Genomic DNA, 23,784 nt, shown 5'->3' with positions numbered 1-23,784 from the left:
TTGGTGTGAACCAGCAGGTTTTCAGAATGTTAAAGATCAGCAGATTGCACGACACGCTCTCATCCCAACTTGTCACATGGTGCTGTTCTGTCAGTGCCCTCCTGCATCTTATGATTTTTTAAGTCTCCTGCAGACTGTGGGAAGTTTTGCAATCTTATAAGTTTAGTTCAAGCCACACTGTGAGACATGGATCTTAAAAAACTTGGGTATGACATCAAGTTTGATGTGTGCAGACTGTGCGATGACATCACCAACTGAATTGCAGGTTACCACCCACGCCCATCGACGTAAATACACATGAACAGAGGGTTGTTGGCAGGCGTCATTCATCTACACCGCTGTAGTGGTAGAGAACAATGTAAATGACCAAATCAAGCCTTTGCTATAGCGGCATTTATGTGTGTCGATCGGTGTGTCGCGATCATGGCTGGGAAAAAAGGCCAACTTGGCACGCCACTTTTGCAACGATTGTTTTCTTTTTTCTGATACAGCCCAGAATTACACAGTGTGTACGGGGCTTAAAGTATCCTTCTGTGTCAGCTGTTCACATTCCGGGATTGTGTTACTGTGATGTCAACTAAGGCACATGGTGGGATGACGCAGCATGGTCCTTATGCACCTCCAATCAAAACTGTATGTATTAATCTGTACTGTCACTTGTTACTGTTTATGACTGCCGAACTCTTGGCCAGCCTTGAGATAGAGATACTGGTCTCAATGGGTTTTTTATCTGGTTAAATAAAGGTTATATATATATTTCAGTCCAGTCGTATTATGGTTGGATGCAGGCTTTTGATGTCACACTCATATACACTAAAAGCACTGACAGAGCGGTGCTGTTTGAGTTCCATGTTAGAACGAGCTGGATTGCAAGTAGTTGCATATTTCAAATCATCTTGTCGTGAATTTTTGGTCCGTTTAAAGAATCAAAGACTAACCTTAAGACACTCTGGTAGAGCGCTGTGGTATTAAGAACAGTGTGATAACTTATTAATGTATGAGCTGATGAGGGTTTGAACAGTGATTCCAGCTGGCTCAGGAAAAATGAAAAACTACCTAGTCAGTGAATATGAATCCTTAAACAGAATAAAAAGGATTATCCAGCTGCTCTGAGAGGCCAGGATGGCTAACATAGATTCCTTCTGAAAATGCAATGCAAGTTTTACACTAATTTTTAACTTTTCTTTTCATTCAATCCTTCATTTGTATTAAACTGTTTACTTTTTAAAAAGAAATAAAAGTGAAATGTTTGTTGATCCATATGCTTGCTCACTCATGTGTTATCATAATTGTGTCTCAGTTAGACGTTGTGATGCAACAGCCTTCAATTAAAGGTGTGAATGTATGTTGTGGTTATTGGTCCCTGGGCTGCCTTTGCACACACACACACACACACACACACACACACACACACACACACACACACACACACACCCTTCTTGCCTGCATCTTCACACCTGCTCAACCTGGGCCCTTTTTGTTTTCGAGCAACAACACTAATTGAGCAACACAAATTAATGGCTACTTAATGATCTGAATAATGACATAATACACCCACTGAGTCCAAATTCATGAAAAACAAGAAACAAATAATGAGTGTGAGTTAGCCCTCAATATAGTCGAGGGAGTGCATTCTGTTTATTGACTGATTGTCAAGCTGGAAGTTTTCTAAGGTGTAAAAATGATGATTAAGTCTCGATGGAATGCCTCTGTTTGCATCATGCTGTTATGTAACTGAATACCCAGACAGCAGAAAAAAGAACAATTGATAGTCTCCACAATGTTTCCAGTGTCGAACATAGAAAAGTTAACTATGATGATGCTAGAAAGTTACACTCAAAGCTCAAATCAGAGGTGACTGAACACAGGACTGGTCTAAATCAGTTTTTATGCATTACATAAATGCACACTGGACTGGACTCTCTCTGTTTACACTGCACACTGCAGGTTAATGTATTTTGACTGTAGATATTTTCACTGCAATTCCTCCATTACATCTTTTGTACATACATTTTGTGTTCTTTAGATTTCATTATTTCATTTTGTATTTTTAAATTGTTACTTTTATGTGTCGTACTCTATATAAATAAATTATTTTATTCTTCCTTTTTTTATTGTTTTGCCCCAAAACACCAAGTCACATTCTGTGTGTATGTAAATGTACTTGGCAATAAAACTTGATTCTGATTCTGATTCTGAATCCGTCCCATAAAGGTCCATCCATCCATCCATCCATCCATCCATCCATTTTCTCCTGCTTATCCAGACCTGCCTTGCTCCTCCTGAATTCAGGGTTCGACTGTCCGGCAGACCCTCCTTTCTAGAACTCCTGAATAAACCTTACCACAGAGGCTGAGGAGTGTGACCCCCCTATAGTTGGAACACACCCTCCCGTCCCTCTTCTTAAAAAGAGGGACCACCACCCCGGTCTGCCAGTCCAGAGGCACTGCCCCTGATGTCCACGCAATGTTGCAGGGTCATGTCAACCACGACAGCCCCACAACATCAAGGGCCCTAAGGAACTCCGGGGGGACCTCATCCACCCTTGGGGCCCTGCCACCGAGGAGCTTTTTGACCACCTCGGTAACCTCAGCCCCAGAGATGGAACAGCCCAACCCTGAGTCCCCAGGCCTTGCTTCCTCACCGGAAGGCGTGTTGGTGGGATTGAGGAGATCTTCGAAGTATTCCTTCCACCGATCCACAACATCCTGAGTCGAGGTCAGCAATGGAGGCACGGAACATGGCCCACTCGAACTCAATGTCCCTTCCTCCCCCGGGACCCGGGAGTTGAAGCTCCTTCTGACGGGAGACTCTGCCAGACGTTCCCAGCAGACCCTCACAATGTGTTTGGGTTTGTGTCTGCAAGGTCTGACCGAGGTCCTCCCCCACCATCGGAGCCAACTCACCACCAGGTGGTGATCGGTTGACAGCTCCGCCCCTCTCTTCACCCGAGTGTCCAAGACATACACCTGCAAGTCCAACGATACGACTACAAAGTTGATCATCAAACTGTGCCTAGGGTGTCCTGATGCCAAGTGCATATGGACACCCTTATGCCTGAACATGGTGTTTGTTATGGACAATCTATGACGAGCACAGAAGTCCAATAACAAAACACCACTCGAGTTCAGATGGGGGGGGGCATTGAAGTCCCCCAGCAGAAGGAACGCTCTCCAGCACCCGGTCTAAGGACTCCAAAAAGTCCACGGGAGGGAGGTCCCACGTCGCCTCTTTGGGCTATGCCCAGCTGGGCCCCACCAGGCAATTGCCATCGAGCCCCACCCCCAGGCCTGGCTACAGGGGGGGCCTGCGTCCGGGCGAGTGGAACTTTGAACCATTTGTCTTTTTTATCAGAAGGGGTCTGGTAAGCTACACTTTGTCTGCTCCCTCCCCTAAGACCTGCTTGCCATGGGTGACCCTACCAGGGGCATAAAGCCCCCGACAACTGAGCCCCTAGGATCACTGGGACATGCAAACCCCTCTACCAAGGTGGTAGCTCAGGGAGGAGTCCCATAAAGGTGCCTGTCCCAAATATAAGCCCGTTGAGTTAGGTGGTGCAAGCAAATAATAGCCCAGGCTGTTAATTAAAGTTTTATGGGAGTAAGTAAGTAATATCTTTCATCAGAAATAAAACACATGCTCTAACTTCTTTTTCATAAGCACATCTCATTGTCAGCACAGTGACATGTTGTCCCCTTATCATTATTGTTTTTTTTGTTTAGTTTTTTTCAGTTATATAAAAACGTCATCAGCCTACATCTGCCTTTGCTTTTGCTACTAAATATAAAACTATGTCCTCTCTACTGCTGTACAACACAGTGCTCTGTTGTTTCTGGAGAGGACCACAACAGGGTGCTCATAGCTCCTGTTAACTTCTGATGAATACAGTTTGCTGTGGGTTGTGAAGGAAGCATATACTGATCTGAACTCAAATGAAATAGCAAATCTGAAAATTAAACTGCATGATCAAAAATGCTGTTGTTTTTTTGAATGGGTGCATTATTTGGCACAGAAATAAAATTCATATTCAATCATCCAATTTGTATTTTAGTTTTCATCTTAAAGAACGCATGGCCAAACGCTGTGACAATATTTTAATTGACAGGTAAATTGGTATACATACACACATAGCTGGCTTAAATAAAGTTTGATTCTAACCTAAATAAATATAGGTGTTAAATTATGAAAGACTGCACCTTGAAATTATGAAGTATATCATGCACAGCTCAAATAAAAGAAAAACTACATGTAAATAAATATAACTATCTACTTGACATATTGTAGCATCTTTCTTTACAGTAAACTAATATGATTTGACTGTGCTCCCTGAGCTTCAGTGGCAATAGACTAAATACAGATGTGATTGTAATTGGACACCTTTCTGTTCATGCATTTTTTTTCTGGGCGTGAAAGGGGGATAGAGAGAGAAGGGATGACAGCAAAGGGCCAAGGCCGGAATCAAACTTGTGGCCGCTGTGGTAAGGATGTAGCCTCTGTGCGTGGGCCACCCGCTCTATCAACTGAGGTACTGGGCACCCCAAAAATTAATATCATTTATAAGCAATTTTTCAAAACACTCTTTATTATTTTATTTTATTTTATTTTATTTTATTTTATTTTATTTTATTTTATTTTATTTTATTTTAACTAATCTTCTAGTAATTTTCTTGTACTATAATTACTATTTCTAGTACTATAATTTCTGGGTGATTTTATCTCGTGCTCACGGCCTTCTTCACATATTTTTGAAAGAAATCAAGCCAATTTGCTCAGGTCTCAAAGGGTTAATGGGCTTCTAAAGAAGGAGGAACATGTTCAGCAGCAAGAAGAAAGAGCAGCAGGGATCATTTAACTTTTATTTATAGTCAAGTCTTTTCTCAAACAGATTTTCAAGGAAGTCTAAATGAAAAAAAAAAATGGAAAAATTCCAATCTAACTTTAGATCACATCGCTAACGTCAGAGGACGGGAGGATCTGACTCACTGAAGTGCTGTTCATTCAGGCATTCATGTTGCAATCACTGTGCATTTTAAACTAATATATTTATGATTATTAATTTATTTTATCACAAACACCACATGTTTTTTTTCTTTTATTATATATCCTTTTTATATTTTACCTCTTTTATTGTTTGTTGTGGGGGTTCTTTTCTCCTGTTTTTATGTCTGTATAACAAGGCACTAAAATACTGGAAACCTGAATTTCCCTATGGGATTAATAAAGTTACCATCTATATTTTTTTGCAGATAATTTTAACCGAAAACATAATCATAATAATTGATAATGCCCTCCTGCTGGAATATCAGCCTCCTGTGCATGCTTCAACTTCTGTGTGGAACTCGTCCCACCTACAGCTCTCTGCGCCACAATCAAGCAGTGTCCCTACAACCTGCGCCAAGAATCAAGTCATTGACTTGCCAGACAGGTATGTGACTCAGACCAAGAATTCCAGGAAGTGACTGATGGCTTTTTCAGCATAGTTGATCACCCGTCTTTGTATCCACAGACGCACAGTAAAATGATCATCCCCTCCTGACAGCAGCACTGTTTGGAAGCAAGAAGCCAATACGGTAAACAAATGTTGTTTTATCATTTTAAAACATTACTTTTACTTTTATATGGGTAGTTATTATTACTTACAGAGAAGGAATGGATTTGATGTAGCTCAGACAGGCTTGACTCATGTATAAGAACGAAACAGCACAGCAATTTGACATTTATAACATGTTACCATTTTATATATGAAATGATTTAAAGACTGAATGTAGAGAAATGCATGTTATATATTGATTTTTTTTAACCCTTTGATTCTTAGATCGACATAACTTTTTTTTTTTTCTCTATTTTTAAATCAGTTTTTATTTCATATAAAAAACATTTTTGAAGGCAATGAGCAACTTGGCAAGAAATATTCCACAAAGTGCAAGAAATTGTCCGGGGTGAAAGTTTATTAATCTATCTTCCCTCACTCGAAACATCAACAGACTTTGTCAGTCTAAAATGTTGCCTTTAGTGTATATATCACATGCCAAGGAACGTGACAAAGTGTTGGTATTTGATGACCTGGGAATAAGAACGGGCCGACATGATATGGTAATAATATGGTTTGTGTTTCAGAGTTTAGAAATCATGCTTACCAAAGCTTTGTCTCTTTTTATTTTGAGTGTAGCCTGAGGACACTAGTAAAGGTCACATCAGGACGAGTTGAGATGAGAAAGTGTTGAAGTTTCTTACTAACATGACATAGGCGACTAGCATGGTATGCTACAAATACTAGAAAATTATGTTGTTATTCAAAGAACTCAATTCACTTTTGGCTTCACATAAGAAATGAATAGCATATAGAGTATACATTATGCTCTCGGTCTGCGTCTGCTGTTGATGTTTCAGTATGATGCTATGGATGCCATGATGTAATGTTTGGGAAACAAAGGCACATGGTTCAGCCTGTTCTAGTTCCAAACTCATCAAACAGCGCTGAAAGATCTAACCATAGCTATTACGAGATAACTGGGAGAAGTGAAAGCTATAACTAGAATAGAATACAACGCTTTTTTAGATAATTTTTGAAAAGATGTTTTTTGCCTTTTATTGATAGGATAGAAATGTAGACAGTAAAGTTGGGAGAGAGAGGGGGAATGGTGTGGAATTTAACCTGGACTGCTGCAAAGAACTCAGGCTAGAATGATATAATCTATAGACACTCTACCAGGTGAGCCAGAGGACAGTGGGGACTGTGTGAAAATGTCTGGATCCAGCTACAGTAAATCAGTCAAAGTAAAAGGAACAAGGAAGAAGGCTGAAATATGCAGACTGTTGATTGACTGGTTGATTACATTTTCATTCTCAACAGTTCAAAGTATTAAAAGAACAAAACATCGACAAAAATACAGAATATTAACCCTTTGAAACCTGGGGCAACATCACTTTTCTCAGCTTTCACAAGTGTATGAACCTTTGAACTGAGTGATGTAAGAAATGTTTAACAAAACTTTATTTTATTATTTTCTTCTTTGGTGTTTTTTGAGCTCTCCTTTTTTGTTTTTACTTGTTAGTGTTGGTTTTTTGGTTTGTTACTAATTTTCAGGTAATATTCTTGTACTTTTTATGAATTTCCTGACAAACAATATAACATCTAGCTGGTTATAAAAATCTCATCTCATATTAGCGTTAACCCTTTGAAACCTGGAGTGACATTTATTTCAGAAACATGGAGAGAAAAAGGCAATGAGTTGACTTGATGACTTGATAAAAAATGTTCCACAACTGCAAAAAATAATTATATTTAATATATTAAAAAAATTAAAAGCAAGAGAAAAATGTATAAGCAATAAAAAGCTCAGGGAATTCATATTTATAGCAAATAATCATGATTACATATTTTATGTTAAAGAATTAATATAATATAGAAATATTTTTTTCTAGTTCCTTTTTTAACAAATTTATTAGGGAATTTTCTTGTACATTTTTCTAGTTTCTTGCTAATTTCTGGGGTCATTTTTTCTTGTGTTGCTCATTGCCTTCTTCTCATGTTTTCGTAAGAAATCAAGCCAACTGTCTCAAGTTTCAAAGGGTTAAATTCATTTCCAATCATTTCTAAAGTGAACTGAGTCGATGTAATGGAGCTAAGTAATTTAAGTGGACTGTTTTGGAGCAAAGTTTTGAAGATGGAGATGATAACAGAACAAAATAGCCCAGTTAGCAGGGAACGTTCCCACAACATTGGCCAACGTTACCCACAAATACATTTTTAAAGAAAACATTTTGATGTAATGCTCAAAGAACATTTTAAGGATGTTCATAATTTCAAAAAATGTTCATGTAAGGTTAAATGCTGACTAACATGCAACATTTTAACTGCAACATTCTGAGGATGTTTTGGTGATGAGAGGTGACAGATCGTGAAATGTTCTTTTATAAAACATTCCCACAATGTTACATGAGAACAAAGGAAGGACAACTTCAAAGCAACATTTAGAACATGTTTTTGAGACCTGAGACAACAGATCATTTTTCATTAAAATATAATGTAATATGTTAACTTTTTTTTGTTTGTTTTAGATAGTTACCCTGAAATTTAAGGAGAACATTCTCGGATATTCAAGAAACAATTCCACTGAAAACATTACTAAAACATTGCATTGGTTGCATAATTGTTCTCAGAACATTTTTAGAATCAAAACTTGCTCTCTAGCATGAGAAAGTGAGTGATCTCCAGGAAGTGAATAAATCTTGTGTTACACTCTCAGTATCATGAGGTTAAAGGAAGCATGACTTAACAATTTTTGTTTACGGGATGAAAATATAGTAACAACACAAACACTTGCAAACTTACTTGGTGTTTGCAAGAGAAACAGTTGGAGCAGTTATTAAGTTGTTTGTATGTACTAGACAAGTTGAATATATCAACTTTTTTAGGTTTTAGATGTTTGTTCTTACTAACTTTGCTGAAGGCTACAGAGGTGTAAATAAGTTATGCTTCTGTTTAGGTGACTGCAACAGCTTGACTGAACTTGGCTTTGGTCATCAAATATTTCAGTGTCAACACAGGCTTTGACATTCGACAGGGTCTGGATTCCCCAAGACAAGACTTATCCCCCAGACTTCTACACACTTTTGATCCTTTGCATTTAATGAAATCCTAACCATCAGGTTTTAGTGATGTTAAAAGATAGATGGATCAAACATCCTGGAGTGAAGTATCAACAAATGTGAGATCTTAAGAAGTAAGGCTTAGGCCTGGGTGATATGGCTTAAAAATAAAATCTCCAGTTTTTTCACACCAAACCCAATTTACATTTTTAATCTTTTTTTTCTCTTCTTTAAAACAAACAACGGATGACGGATCCACAACTGCATAAATAGAAATAAGTACATTCAATTTGAAAATTATATTTATAGTTAGTTATCACAATTACATATTTTATAATATGTTACTTAATTATTGTAATATTTAAACACTCTTTCTAAGTCATCTCCCTTTTAAATAGTTTTTTATATTATTTTCAAATTTTCAGAGAAAATAGGCTTGATTTCTTTCAAAAACATTGGAAGAACAAAAGAAAACATGACCCAAAGATTAGCAAGAAACTGATAATAAATAAATAAGTTATTATTATTTATAAAAAATATGATAATTTTGTAACATCATTTTAAGTATGTAATTGTGGTGATTATAGTATAGTTTTTCCTTAGCTTTTTTACTTGTTTCCCCTAGAAATTTTTCCCTTTTCAAAAAAATTTTTCTAAATCTACTAACTTCTTGCAATATATGGGACATTTCATGCCAAGCTGCTCATTTCCTTTTCCCCCATGTTTTTGAAAGAAAGCTTACCAATGTGCACAAGCCCAAGAAACAACATGTTGCTGCAGGTTTCAAAGGGTTAAATAATCCCAGAATTTTCTTTTTGCATGCCAGTCTTGTAAACAAACTTCATCAAAAATTTTGAGTTTTATTGCACTGTTGCTTTTTGTGCATCATTGAATAGTCTAAATAATACCCATTGGAAGAGTTGTGAAGTTTGAAAAACTGCTTTGGAGCTTTGATTTAAAGAATTTTATCTGAACTTGGCTCTTTCACCAGGACATTGGATTTAAGCCAACAAGTTAACCTGGCAGAAAGTCCCCACTGTAAGCAAGCTTTGTTCATTTCAGAAGACGTGCTGATCACAATGGGAGATATGTAAATGAGCTGAGATCATAACTTCAGACTTGAATGACAATCACAAGTTTCAGTTAACAGGAAGGTAGGCCTACTGCATTTTTGAAAAGACAACTACCGGCATGATTAAAACATCTGCAGCCATGAACTCATTTTTTATTTTTGGACCTGGACTGTTTATTAGTACTTTTGGAACTGTACAGACAGAGTAGCAGAATTAATTAGTGTAAATTGAGTTCATTTTTCTGAGTCCGAAAAAAACAAACATAAATAAAAATAAAAACACACACACACACGTATATATATACATATTGAGAAAGAAAACAACTTTGCTTTTTTCAAATACCAAATGCATTTTTTCCTCAATCAAATTTCACAGTTACATATAGCATATATTTTTTAATCCTTCACAATTGATTAATTGATCATTTATTAATTGTTATCGTCCCTACTATATATAAAAAATATATATAGAGAGAGTATTTGTCTTTTAGTTTATTTCACTGATGTTGATGCAATGTGATTAATGGCAACTTTTATGCTTTGGAAATATGTACAGTAATGCATCATGCCAATCAAGTCAAAGTATTTAAATGTCATTAAAAGAGAAAGATGAAAAGTACAGTATGAGAATGTGAAAACCGTTTTCATAAATAATTATGTGCTAATAAGAAAACTCAACTATATCATTGCTAATGATTATTAGGTTTGAAAATACAACATTTACTGATTTAATGCGACATCCTGTATACCCACTCCTGGTCGTCCGTCTGAATGCAAATACAGATGATTTTGTTGTCTGGACAGACATGGATAATGTGGTCCCTTTACACATTTAAATCCACGCCTGCATGTCTTCTAATGGACTGAGTAACGATTGGTGTTTTTGCTTGTATCCTCTGTAGTTGAGATGGCATTACCTAAGGCATTACGATTCACGGTCGTTCTTCTGGTTATATGCTACATCCTGGAGCATCAGGGATATAGAGAGTCTATGAGTGTATTCTTTGAGGTAAGAAGAATAATTCATAAGGTCTAACACTCAAGATTGTAGTACCATATCAAGAGCTACTGCAACTGATGTGATTCATCACCAGACTTATAGAATCTGTCATTGTAGTAGGTTTTGTGTATAATTAGTGTTAAGTTACATGTTTTGGTATATGTGGACAAACACAAGTACAATGTTACTAATCATTAATCAAAACTGCTCATTTCAGGAATTGATAGGTACAGCACACACAGAAGCCAGAGAAAAAAGAATGGGTGAGTCTCATATTTGTCCAGAGAAACAGACTAATCTGCAAGCTCAATATTGACCCAGCGATGTGGCACATTATGATAGTGCAAACAGAATTCATAATGTGTCCTTTTCTTGTCACCAAAGAATGGACTGTGATTATGTTTATTTTATATCTTCTCAGATTCCTCAAATTCCTCTCAGATTACAATCCAAAATGAATTAGAGGAGCTGGAAGGAATCAACACAACAGGTACAACACCCTTTTATTTTGTTGCCCTATTGCAGGGATTCTCAACTTGTTTTGCTTTGGGGCCACTTTTGCAAAATATTAGGGTATAAATATAAATATTTCCAGGATTTGGGGTATTTTCTAGGATTTCAGCATGTTTGGAGGATTTTAGACCATTTATAGGATTACATGACATTTCTGGGATTTTAGCACATTGCAAGGATTTTAGGATGTTTCCAGAATTTCAGGACTTTTCTAGGATTGTAAGATATTTCTTTGATTTTAGAATGTTTCTGAGATTTAATGACGTTCATTTGATATTAAGACATTTCTTGGATTTTTGGACATTTGTAGAATTTTAGAATTTTTCTAGGTTTTCAGGATGTTTCCAGGATTTTTACAAAATTTCTAGGAATTAGGGGTGATCCGTGGAATTTAGGGCATTTTTAGGATTTCAGGATATTTTTAGGATTTTAGGACTTTTCTTGGATTTTAGGACGCGACCCGATAATGGCCGTTATTTGGCCTTTTGCTGATTATCTATATCAGCGTTTAATTGCATGATTGCCGATAAAATTAATTAATTAAGAAATACAAAGAAAGTGTCAGCATGGGAGGACCTCATCAAAAAAGTTGCTTGGAACTTGGTGTATATGATGTTGAAAGCATACGTTTTGATTAAACATTCGCAAAAGGCATTTCAACAAAGTTTTGTGTTGGAGTTTGTTGTATTCCAAATTCTATATATTGACAGAAAGATTTTCAATTTTAGTGTAAATGCATATTGATTCCATTTATTGTTTATCGGTCTCATTAACTATTAATTATTGGTATCAGTACTGGCCCTGAAAAAAACAATATTTGTCAACCCCTAGTGATAAAATTAAAATGTTTTTTTATAATGCTAGACATCATGAAAATCAAAGCCAACCCACCCTTTTCACAGATGACATTTTGATGAGACGCACAGGTGTAAATAATGACACTAATGACAGCTGAATGATTGTGTGTCTTCTTGCCTTTTAGTCATGTTGTGTTTCATTATGATTGTTTTGTGTCTTTTTTTGAGGTAATATTGTGTGTGTTTGAGGTCATTTTGTGTCTTTTGGGTTGTTTTGTGTTGCTTTGGAGTCACTGTGTGTTTCCTTGTGATTGATTTGTGTCTTTTTTTGTGTCTCATTGTGGTTGTTTTGCCTGTAGTTGCTTTGTGGTCATTCTGTGTGTTTAATTTGCCACTAATTAAAAATGTGGAAAATATTCAGGAACATTTGTAGGTAAATCATTAATGTAGCCTTCTATCAATTTTGATTTTAGGGCAATTACCTCTCTTCATCAGTAGATGGTGCTTTGTACGCATCAAAATCTCACTGTGTTTGTTCACAGTTACTGTAGTAGGAAAAGTGTCTTTTCTTTGTTTTAATAAGATCAGTTTGGGTTTTTTTATTTTCTGAATCATGAAACAAGGAACCATCTGTGTATGTAGATGCATATGTTCTTTGCAAAGACTTTACAAACTCATTTAGTTTCAAATAGAGAGGAATCTGTTGCATGTAGACAGTTAACCCTTTGAAACCTGAGCAAATTTATTTCTTTCAAATTTAAAATTCTTAAAATTGCAAAGGTAATAAAAATCACAATAACATATTTTTAAATAAGTAATTCTGACAGTTACATTAGATGGATACTTATTACATTACATATTGTGTCACTCTTGATTACCTGTATAAATAAAGAAGTATTGTCCAAAGTCTGGCCCCGGGGCCCAATAGTGGCCAGCAGACCCTCATCTTGTCTTTCAGAATATACTATATGATAAACTCATTTGATGGGAGAAGCAGCTCGCCCCCAGGTACTGTTTTTCTCCTATAAAGCCCTCTGAGGCATACTGTGATTTGTGATAATGGTCTTTATAATAAAAAATTGGCTTGAATTGACTTGACTTTCACATTGTCTTATTTAGCCCCCAAAATTAAAAAAAAAAAAAAAGTGTGGGCACCACGTGGGCAACATATCACATGTTGTGATGACTGCACACAGTGAAGTGTGTGAAATTTGGTCCGTCTGAATTACATTTAGGCTTCAAAAATCATGACAGTGGTTATTTGTGTAGATTATCTTGCATAACAAAATCCTGACGTATCATAAACATTTGTTTACCACAGAGCTTATTTTTTACAATCATCCAAAATCCAGTGGAAAAATCCCATATGCTTTTTGACCAAGGAACCAGGGCGACGCTGACTTCCGGTAGAAAAAAGTCATCCCTGCGCCACTCTATTAAGTTTTGTCAGTTACCAGAATAAGATCAGCATAATTCATGCCACAATGACTGCTGCAGTGAAAAGTGTTTGAAAATTGCTGTGTTTGATGGTGATAGACTTGTGTTTCTGCTGTTCTCCTCCACAGATTTGCTGGTCATTGATGTCGTCCTGGATTTAAGCCTCCCGGCCTCCTTTGAACCACTCATTCAAACATACAGAGAGAGGGTGGCCAGTCTCCCTCTGCCCTACAGCCTCAGTCCATCTGTAACAATATTAGACTTAAATTTCACCACATGTAAGAGCTTTTGCTGCCTTATTTGTTTCCTTTTGTTATTTAAACGGATGATTTAATGCTGTTTTATCAAGCAGTGTCTAATTTGACGTTTTTTGAAACATCTCTTCAAGTGTGTGCCCAAAACTCCACCGGAGGACTGCAGTGTCAGTGTGAAGAGCAGTTTGCTTGGTCATGTGACAAGTGTGACCGCTATGGTGCATGCAGTGATTCCATCAGTCAGTCCTGTAGGTGCATTCATGGACTTCCTTCTGACGGAGAGTTCTGTGAACCAGTCACAAGTAAGCATTGCTCTTATGTAGCTGTTCCATTAATAACGATTCTGTCTGCAAAAAGGGAAACCGTTGATTGTATCTGGCTGTGTTATGTATTTTGACCTAAACATGGTTTGGCTCAACAAAGAGTCGCTTCTAAAGCGATCTGAGTTTGATGATAATATTGATTATATCTGAATCCCCAAGAACGTGGCTCAATTATTTAATCTCCAATATTGCTCCACAGATGTCGCTCCATGTCCATCGCCGACTCCTGGTATGGAAACATTTATTGCTTTGTCTTGCATGGACATATTTTAATAATCTAAGAGTGTTAGTAGCAGAAGTTGGAAAATAAAAAGCATTTATCAGTCTTAAAGAGCATTAGAACATGTTGCTTTTATTTTATTTTATATTTTTTAACAGTGACAACACCAATGGTTACAACGACAACGGCAATGGCCACAACAACGCCAATGATCATAACAACGCCAACACCGACTTCTGGTAGGGGAATATTTCTATCTTTGCTTTGCATGGACTAAGTACAAATGACTTACCAGTTGCATTGTTAAATATTGTCAATGTATGAAAGACGTTTTTATCAAAAAGCCTTAATCAAGTTTCCCTGGAAGACACTGGCAGTGTCAAGAAAACTGTATCTGCTGCACAAAAGCATTTTCCATGTTTTAACAATATGTGGCTGAGAATTCTCAGTTCTAAGACAAAAAAAACAGAAGTACTACTGACAACCATTAAACTCTCAACTGTTAGACAACAGACGACTAAAACACTTCTTACAACTGTATAAATTCTCAATCTTTATACCACCTTTTATTACAGTTTCAATGTCTTTATCCGTCACAGAGATGAGTAAATACAAATAAATCTGCTGCACTCAAACTCACCTGCTTCTGTTTCAAAATAAAAGTCCTGTGACAACATCTTTTTTGACAGAGTCCCATCAGTTGTTGGCACTTTATTGTGAAACATGTGCAGGGTCATGTTTTTGACTTTGCAGGAGCTTGAACAACTTCATTAATGAGTGGAATATGTGCTTATGAATGCGAAAATAAAGAACTCACAGCAGCAGGCAGCTCTGCAGAAGTGTCACAGTAACAACGCTGTCAGTGTGAATACCAAGAGTGTGCAACATGTTGCAGTTTAGTGAGGTTGCCCTCATGCGCTGCTCAGCCGTGCAATTTGTTACAGGCGAAGATAACGACACACTCTGAAGTCAAACAAAGGATGCAAGCCAAAAAACTCCTGTCATAAATGTTGAAAAAGGAGTTTCCGAATATCTTAACCCTGGCAGGAGTTTTCCAAAATGACTGTTTCCAGTGACCAAAAACTCTGTTTGCATGTGTACGAAAGGCCAAAACGTATAGAAAAAGCTGTTTCTAAAAAATATACTTCTATTTATGGACTAGGCCAGAGTCAATGGGCAATTTAAATTGTTTTTTGGTAAGAAGCCTGAAATAAGATCTGTGATTAACACAAGCTGAAGAGACTTTCATGTTTTGTTCTACAACATCAAGTACCTCAGTAAAAACTTCACTGTGACCTCTGAAGCTTTTATGTGTCTTAAAAAGGGTGTTGGCTAACAAGTGGCTGAATGACACTACACAAGGTCATCACAATGAGCCGCACCTAACACAACTTTACAGCCTCATAGTGGCAGCGATGACAACCATCATGTAGTTCATCATAGCCTAAAGTTAGATTTTTTCTTCTGTCAATTACATTCACAATTACATTCAAAGTAATCCCATATGCTTTTTGACCAAGGAACCAGGGCGACGCTGGCTTCCAGGTAGAAAAAAGTCATCCCTGCAGCACTCTATTAACTTTTGTCAGTTACCAGAATAAGATCAGCATAATTCATGCCACGATGACTGCTGCAGTGAAAAGTGTTTGAAAATTGCTGTGTTTGATGGTGATAGACTTGTGTTTCTGCTGTTCTCCTCCACAGATTTGCTGGTCATTGATGTCGTCCTGGATTTAAGCCTCCCGGCCTCCTTTGAACCACTCATTCAAACATACAGAGAGAGGGTGGCCAGTCTCCCTCTGCCCTACAGCCTCAGTCCATCTGTAACAATATTAGACTTAAATTTCACCACATGTAAGAGCTTTTGCTGCCTTATTTGTTTCCTTTTGTTATTTAAACGGATGATTTAATGCTGTTTTATCAAGCAGTGTCTAATTTGACGTTTTTTGAAATGTCTCTTCAAGTGTGTGCCCAAAACTCCACTGGAGGACTGCAGTGTGAGTGTGAAGAGCAGTTTGCTTGGTCATGTGACAAGTGTGACAGCTATGGTGCATGCAGTGATTCCATCAGTCAGTCCTGTAGGTGCATTCATGGACTTCCTTCTGACGGAGAGTTCTGTGAACCAGTCACAAGTAAGCATTGCTCTTATGTAGCTGTTCCATTAATAACGATTCTGTCTGCAAAAAGGGAAACCGTTGATTGTATCTGGCTGTGTTACGTATTTTGACCTAAACATGGTTTGGCTCAACAAAGAGTCACTTCTAAAGCGATCTGAGTTTGATGATATTGATTATATCTAAATCCCCAAGAACGTGGCTCAATTAATTAATCTCCAATATTGCTCCACAGATGTCGCTCCATGTCCATCGCCGACTCCTGGTATGGAAACATTTATTGCTTTGTCTTGAATGGATATATTTCAACAATCTATCAACAATCTAAGAGTCTTTAGTAGCAGAGTTGGGGGAAAAAAAGCATTTATCTGTCTTAAAGAGCATTAGAACGTGCTGCAGATTTTTTTTTTTTTTTTATAACAGTCACAACAACAACGCCAGTGGTCACAACAACAACACCAATGGTCACAACAACAACGCCAGTGGTCACAACAACAACACCAATGGTCACAACAACAACGCCAGTGGTCACAACAACAACGCCAATGGTCACAACAACAACGCCAGTGGTCACAACAACAACGCCAATGGTCACAACAACAACGCCAGTGGTCACAACAACAACAATGCCAATGATCACAACAACAACAACAACAACAACAACAACAGAGGGTATTACACAAAAACATGTAAAGGATGAAAAGACATGTATCTCAAGCACATTTTCATTCTCAAGTTGTCAGATACTCACACTTTGTCATTGCTTTCAATGTTAAAAAGTCACCTTTGGCGTCAGTATGATTAGCTGCTTGTGCTAGTTAGTAAGGCAGCTAGATGGAACCTTTCACCGTGTTATGATCCGCCGCCTGTCAGACAGACATGAATGTAGAGGCAAACTATGACTCTTTTTTCCTTAACCCAACTACTCACTTCTGTTACCTAAACCACTCCTGCCTTTGTAGCCTCATCCTAACCCTTGCCTTTGTTGATGCCTCGACATTGGTTGCAATGTGCTTTTGTTGCCTAAACAATAATACATGCTTTTATACCCTAATCCTAACCATGCGCTTTTGTTGACATCCATTCATTGGTTGCCATATTCTTTTGTTGCCTAAATATAACTATGTGCCTTTGTAGCCTATTCCAAGCCACACTTTTAACCTGAATTAGTTGAATTTACTAAAGAATTGCCTGGAAACCAGTTGCTTTTAACTGTTTTAGTTTTTACATGAGGTAATACTGAAAAGGTTTAGATGTGTTAACATAGAACCTTAAGTGGATGCAGTAGACATATCAAAGGTTACATTAGTAGCCTTTCCTAAAAATAATTATTTCACATAACTTAGATTCAATTCAAAGTATTTATTGTCATATGCACAGTATGGAAACATGTTTCCCTGTACAATGAAATTCTTACTTTGCTGTCCACATAATGCCTAACGTGTAGAAAATTATCCCCATGGACTGCCGAAACCCGGGATTGAACCAGGGACCTTTAGATCTTCAGTCTAACGCTCTCCCAACTGAGCTATTTCGGCATGCACTTACTTCCTTAAGCTGAATAAAATTATTATTTTAAGTTACACTTACATAAACATATATAGTAAACATATTTTTTAAAGCAAATGCAGGTGGATAAATGGAGCGTAATGTGTTGACGCAGAAGTCCAATGACGAAGCGGTAGTATGTGATGACTTGGGATAAGAATGTGTTAGTATCTCATGATGCTGTTTCTCTGTGATAACAACTTGTGTAGAGAGGAGGCTCATGTTTACCTTGGAGCAGAATTTTGATCCTTCATTCAATGACTCAACCAGTGAAGTCTACCAAGACTTTATGAACACTGTAAGTCTTATTGTTTCTTCTGTTTGTGTCATACAGTTTTTTCATGACAATGTTGATGTAATGAATGTGCCACTATGTGACATGTGTTCCTAAATTTAACAGTGGAGCTAATAACAAGCGGGCTGTGTCACTGTCTCTAATAGATTACCACTCAAGGTGAGAAACACATCCCCGGTTTTAAAGCAGCACGGATAATTGAGATCCGGTAAGTCAAATTTTTATTATTTTGATTTTGAATTTGTCATACTTTTCCATTTACAGTTTGGTTGGTTTCAGGTTTGTAGGAACTATATCAGCATTATCCTAGGCTACTTGTATTTAATATTTACATAAGAGAATGGTAGCAAATAATGTTTGACACCTTAGTATGAAATTGTAAGAGTAGAGTCCCTGTGTATTAACCCTTTAAAACTTGGAGCAACATCACTTTTCTCATGCTGCTCAGATGCTTTTAACAAGTATTTTCAACTCTGAAACCCTGAGCAAACTTGTGTGATTTCTCTTGGCAAGAAATGTTCCACAAAGAGTAAGTATTAAGTAGATTTAGAAAATTATTTTTAATCTAGGAAAAATGTCTTGAGAAAAAGAAATAGCTATAATTACCATAATATCATTTTTAAAATTATGTTATAGAATTTTATTTTATTTATTCATTTTTTTTTTATTGGGAAGCATGGATGTATTTGTAAATTCTGGATACAGCATGGAGGTGGGACCCCGTTCATTACTGCTCATTGGCACATGAAGTGAAAAAAAAATGTTCAGATCTACAGGCCCATGAGGCATGCACACTAGAGAGATAAAGTAGCAGAGTGTTGTTGAGTTTGCCCGAGCAGGAAACTTCTGCTGGTGGAGCAACTGACTTTTGGATAAGCACCTCACTAGCTTGAATGCCAGTCTAAAAAAAATAATCTTGCAGCTCTTTTAGACTTTCCAATTTTTTTGAACCCTTGTTTAAATCTAGATAGTGACATTTCACAGGGGTTTTGACACTCAAAAATTAGCCACTGATTAACAGACGTCTCTTTCCCGATGAAAGTCCATTGGAAAAAAGTCTTTCTGTGCCTGTGAGCATCACGTGATCGACCCAGATGGTGTAATTCCACTTTTGGCCACAATGTTAAATTTGCATCAGAGCCTGGCACACTTCCTGGAGGCTTGGAATCAATTCTGTTGCAAATGAGTATTGCATCCAATACTTGTTTTTAATATTGTTTAGTATCTGGGTGTCAATTTTTTTTCAACCAACCTTAAAATAAAAAGCTATCCTACTTCAAAGTGAAAACTTTTTGAGCAGAACTCTACATTAGGGTACTTTTTTATGTGGCACATCAAGTACCCCTACATACCTTTTTGTGCGTGGTTAATGTCAGTTTCCAGAGCAGATATAATATGATAATAACTGGACGACATTGTCCCTGTTATTGGATTTTAATTGTGACTCAGTTGTGCATTTCAGGGAAGGAAGCACCATCTGTGACTATGCTATAACAGCAACGTCTTTTCAGGAACCGGAAATTGAAAACCTAAAAGCAGGGATATTTTCACAGCTGGCCCGAACATACCCAATTCGATTTGACAGTAAGACTTTTACATTTTTGAAAATATTTTCAGAGATATACATTTTGCTTTCATCTTTACAATTGACTTAAGTACATCTGATAATTTTGCAGAGGTGGTATAATAATTTTAAATACATTTTATTTCTTGTGTGTCTTATTCCAAAAGGCCAAAATGTTTTAAAGTTTGACCCAGATCCAGTAGTTCCTGGGAATAGAACAAATGTGACATGTGGGCCGCCACCAGAGAATCTCAATTTCGGAACTGAATGGCAAGCAGAGTGGAGACGTGACAATACTGAAATACTCCAAGACAGTCTACACATGTTTTCAGTCCAGGATGGAGCATCGGTCCTCACTGTGTCACAGTTTTTTAGTACGGACAAAGGTAAGAAATAGATCCAGTGTGGTGCAGGCAACAAATAACTTATTTATGTGTCAGGTGAAATCATAAGCGTAATGATTAAAGTGTGTTAATACAGAGCTCTGATTGGTGAGTGAATGGCTTGTATTAAAAAGCAAAACTGTAACTACACTGTGTCGACTGCTGAGCCTGACCCAACCATGCCAAAAAAATTTACCTCGCCACAGTAAAGTAATTTGACCAAAAGTTTTTAAAATATGTAGTCATGCTTTTACCTTTACATAGCTACATTTAAGTAAACAGCTGAAATGGCTTCATATTTCTAAAGTAATAATGACTGATTTTTGCATTAGTATCTTTTACATTTATCAACTTGAAACCAAAAGTTAAACGCAAAATTAGAAAAGTGAAAGAAACACAAAACCGCGATGTAACAAAAATCCAGTATAAGTATTAAAGCATAAAAACAGAACAATAACAAAGAGCTAGGGAGATATCTCAGTTACCCTTTAAAACGTAAGCAAATTGCTGTCTTCTGGTGTCTTTTAAAAACATGGGAAGAAGGCAAAGAGCAACAAAAGAAGAAATGACCCCCAAATTAGCAAGAAATTAGTCAAGGAACAAGAGAATTACCTTAAAATTAGTTAAATTAAAATGATAATAATAATAATAACAACAACAAAAGACAGCAAAAAGTTCTTAAAAATTAAATATTATGATTTTTATACATACATTTTTTTTTTTTTACTTTTTTTTATCTACTCATTTAAATTCCAGCAGATGGCAACATTTTGGCCCAAATATTGATTGAACAAGATCTGTCCTAGTTCCCGTAACCATTTTTGAAGAGTACAGAACATTTCCACCAAGAATGCATTGAATCAGAACCAGAAAAGTTGTGTTTCATGTTTTTGTTAACATGGAGTGCAAACCATGACAACATTAGCTAACCAGTAGAACTCTACAGGTTGGAAAGAGAGAGCAATGGAGAAGTCAAGAAATCATCAGAAAAAAAATTGCGTGCACTGCCTTCAGTATTAGTTGGTTCATGCTTGACAGAATAAGAGTTTGCAGGTAATCATACTTATCTTCATTGTGCAGCGCTTTCTGTTGATGACACATCCTTGATGACTTTTTTTTCCTACCGACTAAGCGGTATGAATGCCTGTCGATGTTTCATCATGAATAATATGCAACAGTAATTAACAGACACACCCCCAAGCCATTACTAAATAATTGGCTGTTATGTAACCATTTATTCAAATAAGACTCCTTTTGTTTTTAACAACCATTCCAAATATGGAGAACTCTTAAAAGTATATGAGACAAAGTCAGAAGCCCTTCACTTTCAGTGGGGAGAATTTAGTAAGGCAAAATATATTATAATAAGGTTGATTTGAAAATAATAATTGTTTTTTTTCTCAACCTTAAAATGAGATGCTTAAATCTACTTTGTGGGTGGGTCATTCATAGACAGTCCCATGTTGCCCCAACAGTGGCTTGAAATAGGGACATTAGCATTTTTGCATCAGCCACTGTAGTTAGCAACCCCTCTGTGACGGAATCAAACGTGTGTGTGTGTGTGTGTGTGTGTGTGTGTGTGAATATACATACAGTATATTAGGGGTGTAATGTTATTTAATGCTTTATTAAAACTAACATAAAGTATGATCTTTTTCTTTGAACAATGATGGAACTATATCTGAGTGACCATCTTCTTAGCAGCATATTAAACAAATGCAATTCCTCATGAAACAAAATGTGGTATTATAGTCATAAACAAATATAAACCAAAAAAAAAAAAATCCTGTTACTGAAATGCCAGAGAAATTGACTTGTTTTTACACATATTAATTTTCCAATTGCAATATGATAGTTGAACGTATCGTTCATCATTTTTCAAGTCAAAAATATTGTTACTGTTATTTTAAATTCAATGCCAAAGCTGAAGCCATTGACAGGTATTTTCATTTTTAGAAGAGGTATTTTAGAGAAATGACCACATCGGTATCTAAACAAACCAAAGTGACAGGTCATATTGCTGTTTAACATGCTGTAGCAGAGCAGCTAATTGGCTGTCTAGCCTGCAAATTGATTAACAGTGCACTGATGTTTGTTTGGTCTATGAACAAGGTGCAGAAGAAGATATGTCTTCATATTGTACAACAATTGTAAAAAAGGATACTTCTGCAGGAAAGCTTATGTGTCTTGCTTCATTGTAGTAAAAACAAAGTGATTTGACTGGCTTTTTGGCTTTTTCCCCATTTTCATATATGGAGAACTTGCAGTATTCTGATGAATTAATTCACAAATAATATGATGAAACTGAAACAGAATAGAAAAGGAGAACACAAGATTTACAGTGCACATATGTAAACCCTGCTATTTCTATTTAGTTTGACTTGGTATTCATGGATACAAATAAAGTATTTTAAATCAAAGCTTGTGGCACAAAATGTTGGAAATGGAAATGGAAATTATAAAAGAATGTCACTTCCATTCTGTCTCTTTCTGTATACACTGTATCTGATTTAGGTTGATTGGCTTCACATTGAGTTGACATTAACTGTTGCTCACCTTTAATTTAAGGACGTTATGAATGCACGCTGAAAAGAAATGACAACGTATCCTTCCGGCAGCAACTTGATGATTCCAGCGAAACATTCATCACACCCATAATCCAAGTGAGCCCTGTCAGAAAAACAGTTAGATGTGAGGATGGAAGGACAGAGCAACTGAACTGCTCTGTCAACAGCCCCTATGAGGTTATGTTGCTAGGAATGTCCATTACAGGTAATCCTGAAACAGCAAGCACCAAAGGGGAAATCAGCTTTTCAGAATTCTTGTACATATAAGTGTAGATGAAAATGTTAAGATAATGTGCAAACACAATGTAGTGTTTTCAGTGAGTCAATGTTGGTTTGTTTGTTTGTTTGTTTAAACACAGGCAATAAAATCATCCATACGTTTAATGTGTCTGCCTCCGACTGTGAAAATTCGCCAAAGACGTTCATTTGTCAAGTGAAAAACCACACAAACTTTATGAGAGATATCACATTCCGGTTTTCCAGAGACAGTAAGTATTAATCCAGACATTACAGAGCATTGAAAGCAATTCCAAGATCAATTTTTCCTGTAATAAGAAGTATTAATGTCATATCTGTTTCTCTCTCTCTAGCTTTTGTTTGTAATGATGACGTATTTGGTGCTGGAAATATTGGTGATGAATCTGTAGCTCCCTGCCCGGACGACAGAGTGGGGGAAAGAGAGGCAGAATGTCTGGGAAATGGAACATGGAAAGAAAAAACGCCAGACATGTGCATCCTCCGACCGGTTCAAGACTTGCTGGTGCAATCTGAGGTAAACTATTTCTAAAACCAAATGATGTCATCACTAAGGCCAGATTTATGGCGTGTTTCCACTACATGATACCAGCTCTACTCTACTCTACTCTACACTACTCGCATTTAGTATCAGGTACTTTTCTGGGGGTGGTTTTCCATTAGAAGATAGTACCGCCTCAGAGTAGCTGGTCATTATAGCGACGCCGTGCAACACTGCCATGACGTCAGTTTCAACACAACACACACATAAACAAAGGGTTCACAATACAATGTGGATTTTAGGGAAGCCCCATTTTCCGGTGCACACCACCACTACAACGTTACATTCATAAAGTGTGCAGCAGCGCGC

General features: G+C 36.9%; 1 protein-coding gene and 1 non-coding gene across 3 annotated transcripts in view; one reads left to right on the top strand and one right to left on the bottom strand.

Moving 5' to 3' along the window:
- Nucleotides 1-5,411: 5,411 nt before the first annotated feature.
- adgrf7 (adhesion G protein-coupled receptor F7) overlaps nucleotides 5,412-23,784 on the top strand; it is a 32,284-nt gene continuing 13,911 nt past the window's right edge. The window contains exons 1-19 of one of the 2 annotated variants that reach the window (XM_042503371.2): nucleotides 5,412-5,570; nucleotides 10,567-10,673; nucleotides 10,882-10,927; nucleotides 11,086-11,154; nucleotides 13,540-13,689; nucleotides 13,800-13,967; nucleotides 14,188-14,217; nucleotides 14,367-14,447; nucleotides 15,913-16,062; nucleotides 16,173-16,340; nucleotides 16,558-16,587; nucleotides 16,746-16,994; nucleotides 18,080-18,168; nucleotides 18,312-18,373; nucleotides 19,628-19,749; nucleotides 19,897-20,115; nucleotides 22,681-22,884; nucleotides 23,039-23,167; nucleotides 23,270-23,451. In XM_042503371.2, coding sequence (XP_042359305.2) covers nucleotides 10,572-10,673; nucleotides 10,882-10,927; nucleotides 11,086-11,154; nucleotides 13,540-13,689; nucleotides 13,800-13,967; nucleotides 14,188-14,217; nucleotides 14,367-14,447; nucleotides 15,913-16,062; nucleotides 16,173-16,340; nucleotides 16,558-16,587; nucleotides 16,746-16,994; nucleotides 18,080-18,168; nucleotides 18,312-18,373; nucleotides 19,628-19,749; nucleotides 19,897-20,115; nucleotides 22,681-22,884; nucleotides 23,039-23,167; nucleotides 23,270-23,451 — 2,250 coding nt within the window. In that variant the 5' untranslated portion in view covers nucleotides 5,412-5,570; nucleotides 10,567-10,571. The remainder of the gene's footprint in view (nucleotides 5,571-10,566; nucleotides 10,674-10,881; nucleotides 10,928-11,085; nucleotides 11,155-13,539; nucleotides 13,690-13,799; nucleotides 13,968-14,187; nucleotides 14,218-14,366; nucleotides 14,448-15,912; nucleotides 16,063-16,172; nucleotides 16,341-16,557; nucleotides 16,588-16,745; nucleotides 16,995-18,079; nucleotides 18,169-18,311; nucleotides 18,374-19,627; nucleotides 19,750-19,896; nucleotides 20,116-22,680; nucleotides 22,885-23,038; nucleotides 23,168-23,269; nucleotides 23,452-23,784) is intronic. The other variant, XM_042503372.2, reaches the window with a different exon arrangement.
- trnaf-gaa (transfer RNA phenylalanine (anticodon GAA)) lies at nucleotides 17,788-17,860 on the bottom strand. The gene has a single exon. It is a non-coding gene; the product is annotated as a tRNA-Phe (tRNA).

This window comes from Plectropomus leopardus, chromosome 16 (genome assembly GCF_026936395.1).
Source record: "Plectropomus leopardus strain MGB_pleo_1.0 chromosome 16, ASM2693639v1, whole genome shotgun sequence".
NCBI classification, from domain to species: domain Eukaryota; kingdom Metazoa; phylum Chordata; class Actinopteri; order Perciformes; family Serranidae; genus Plectropomus; species Plectropomus leopardus.
Note: the sequence above shows the minus strand (reverse complement) of the source record. Positions and strands in the feature narration are given on the sequence as shown.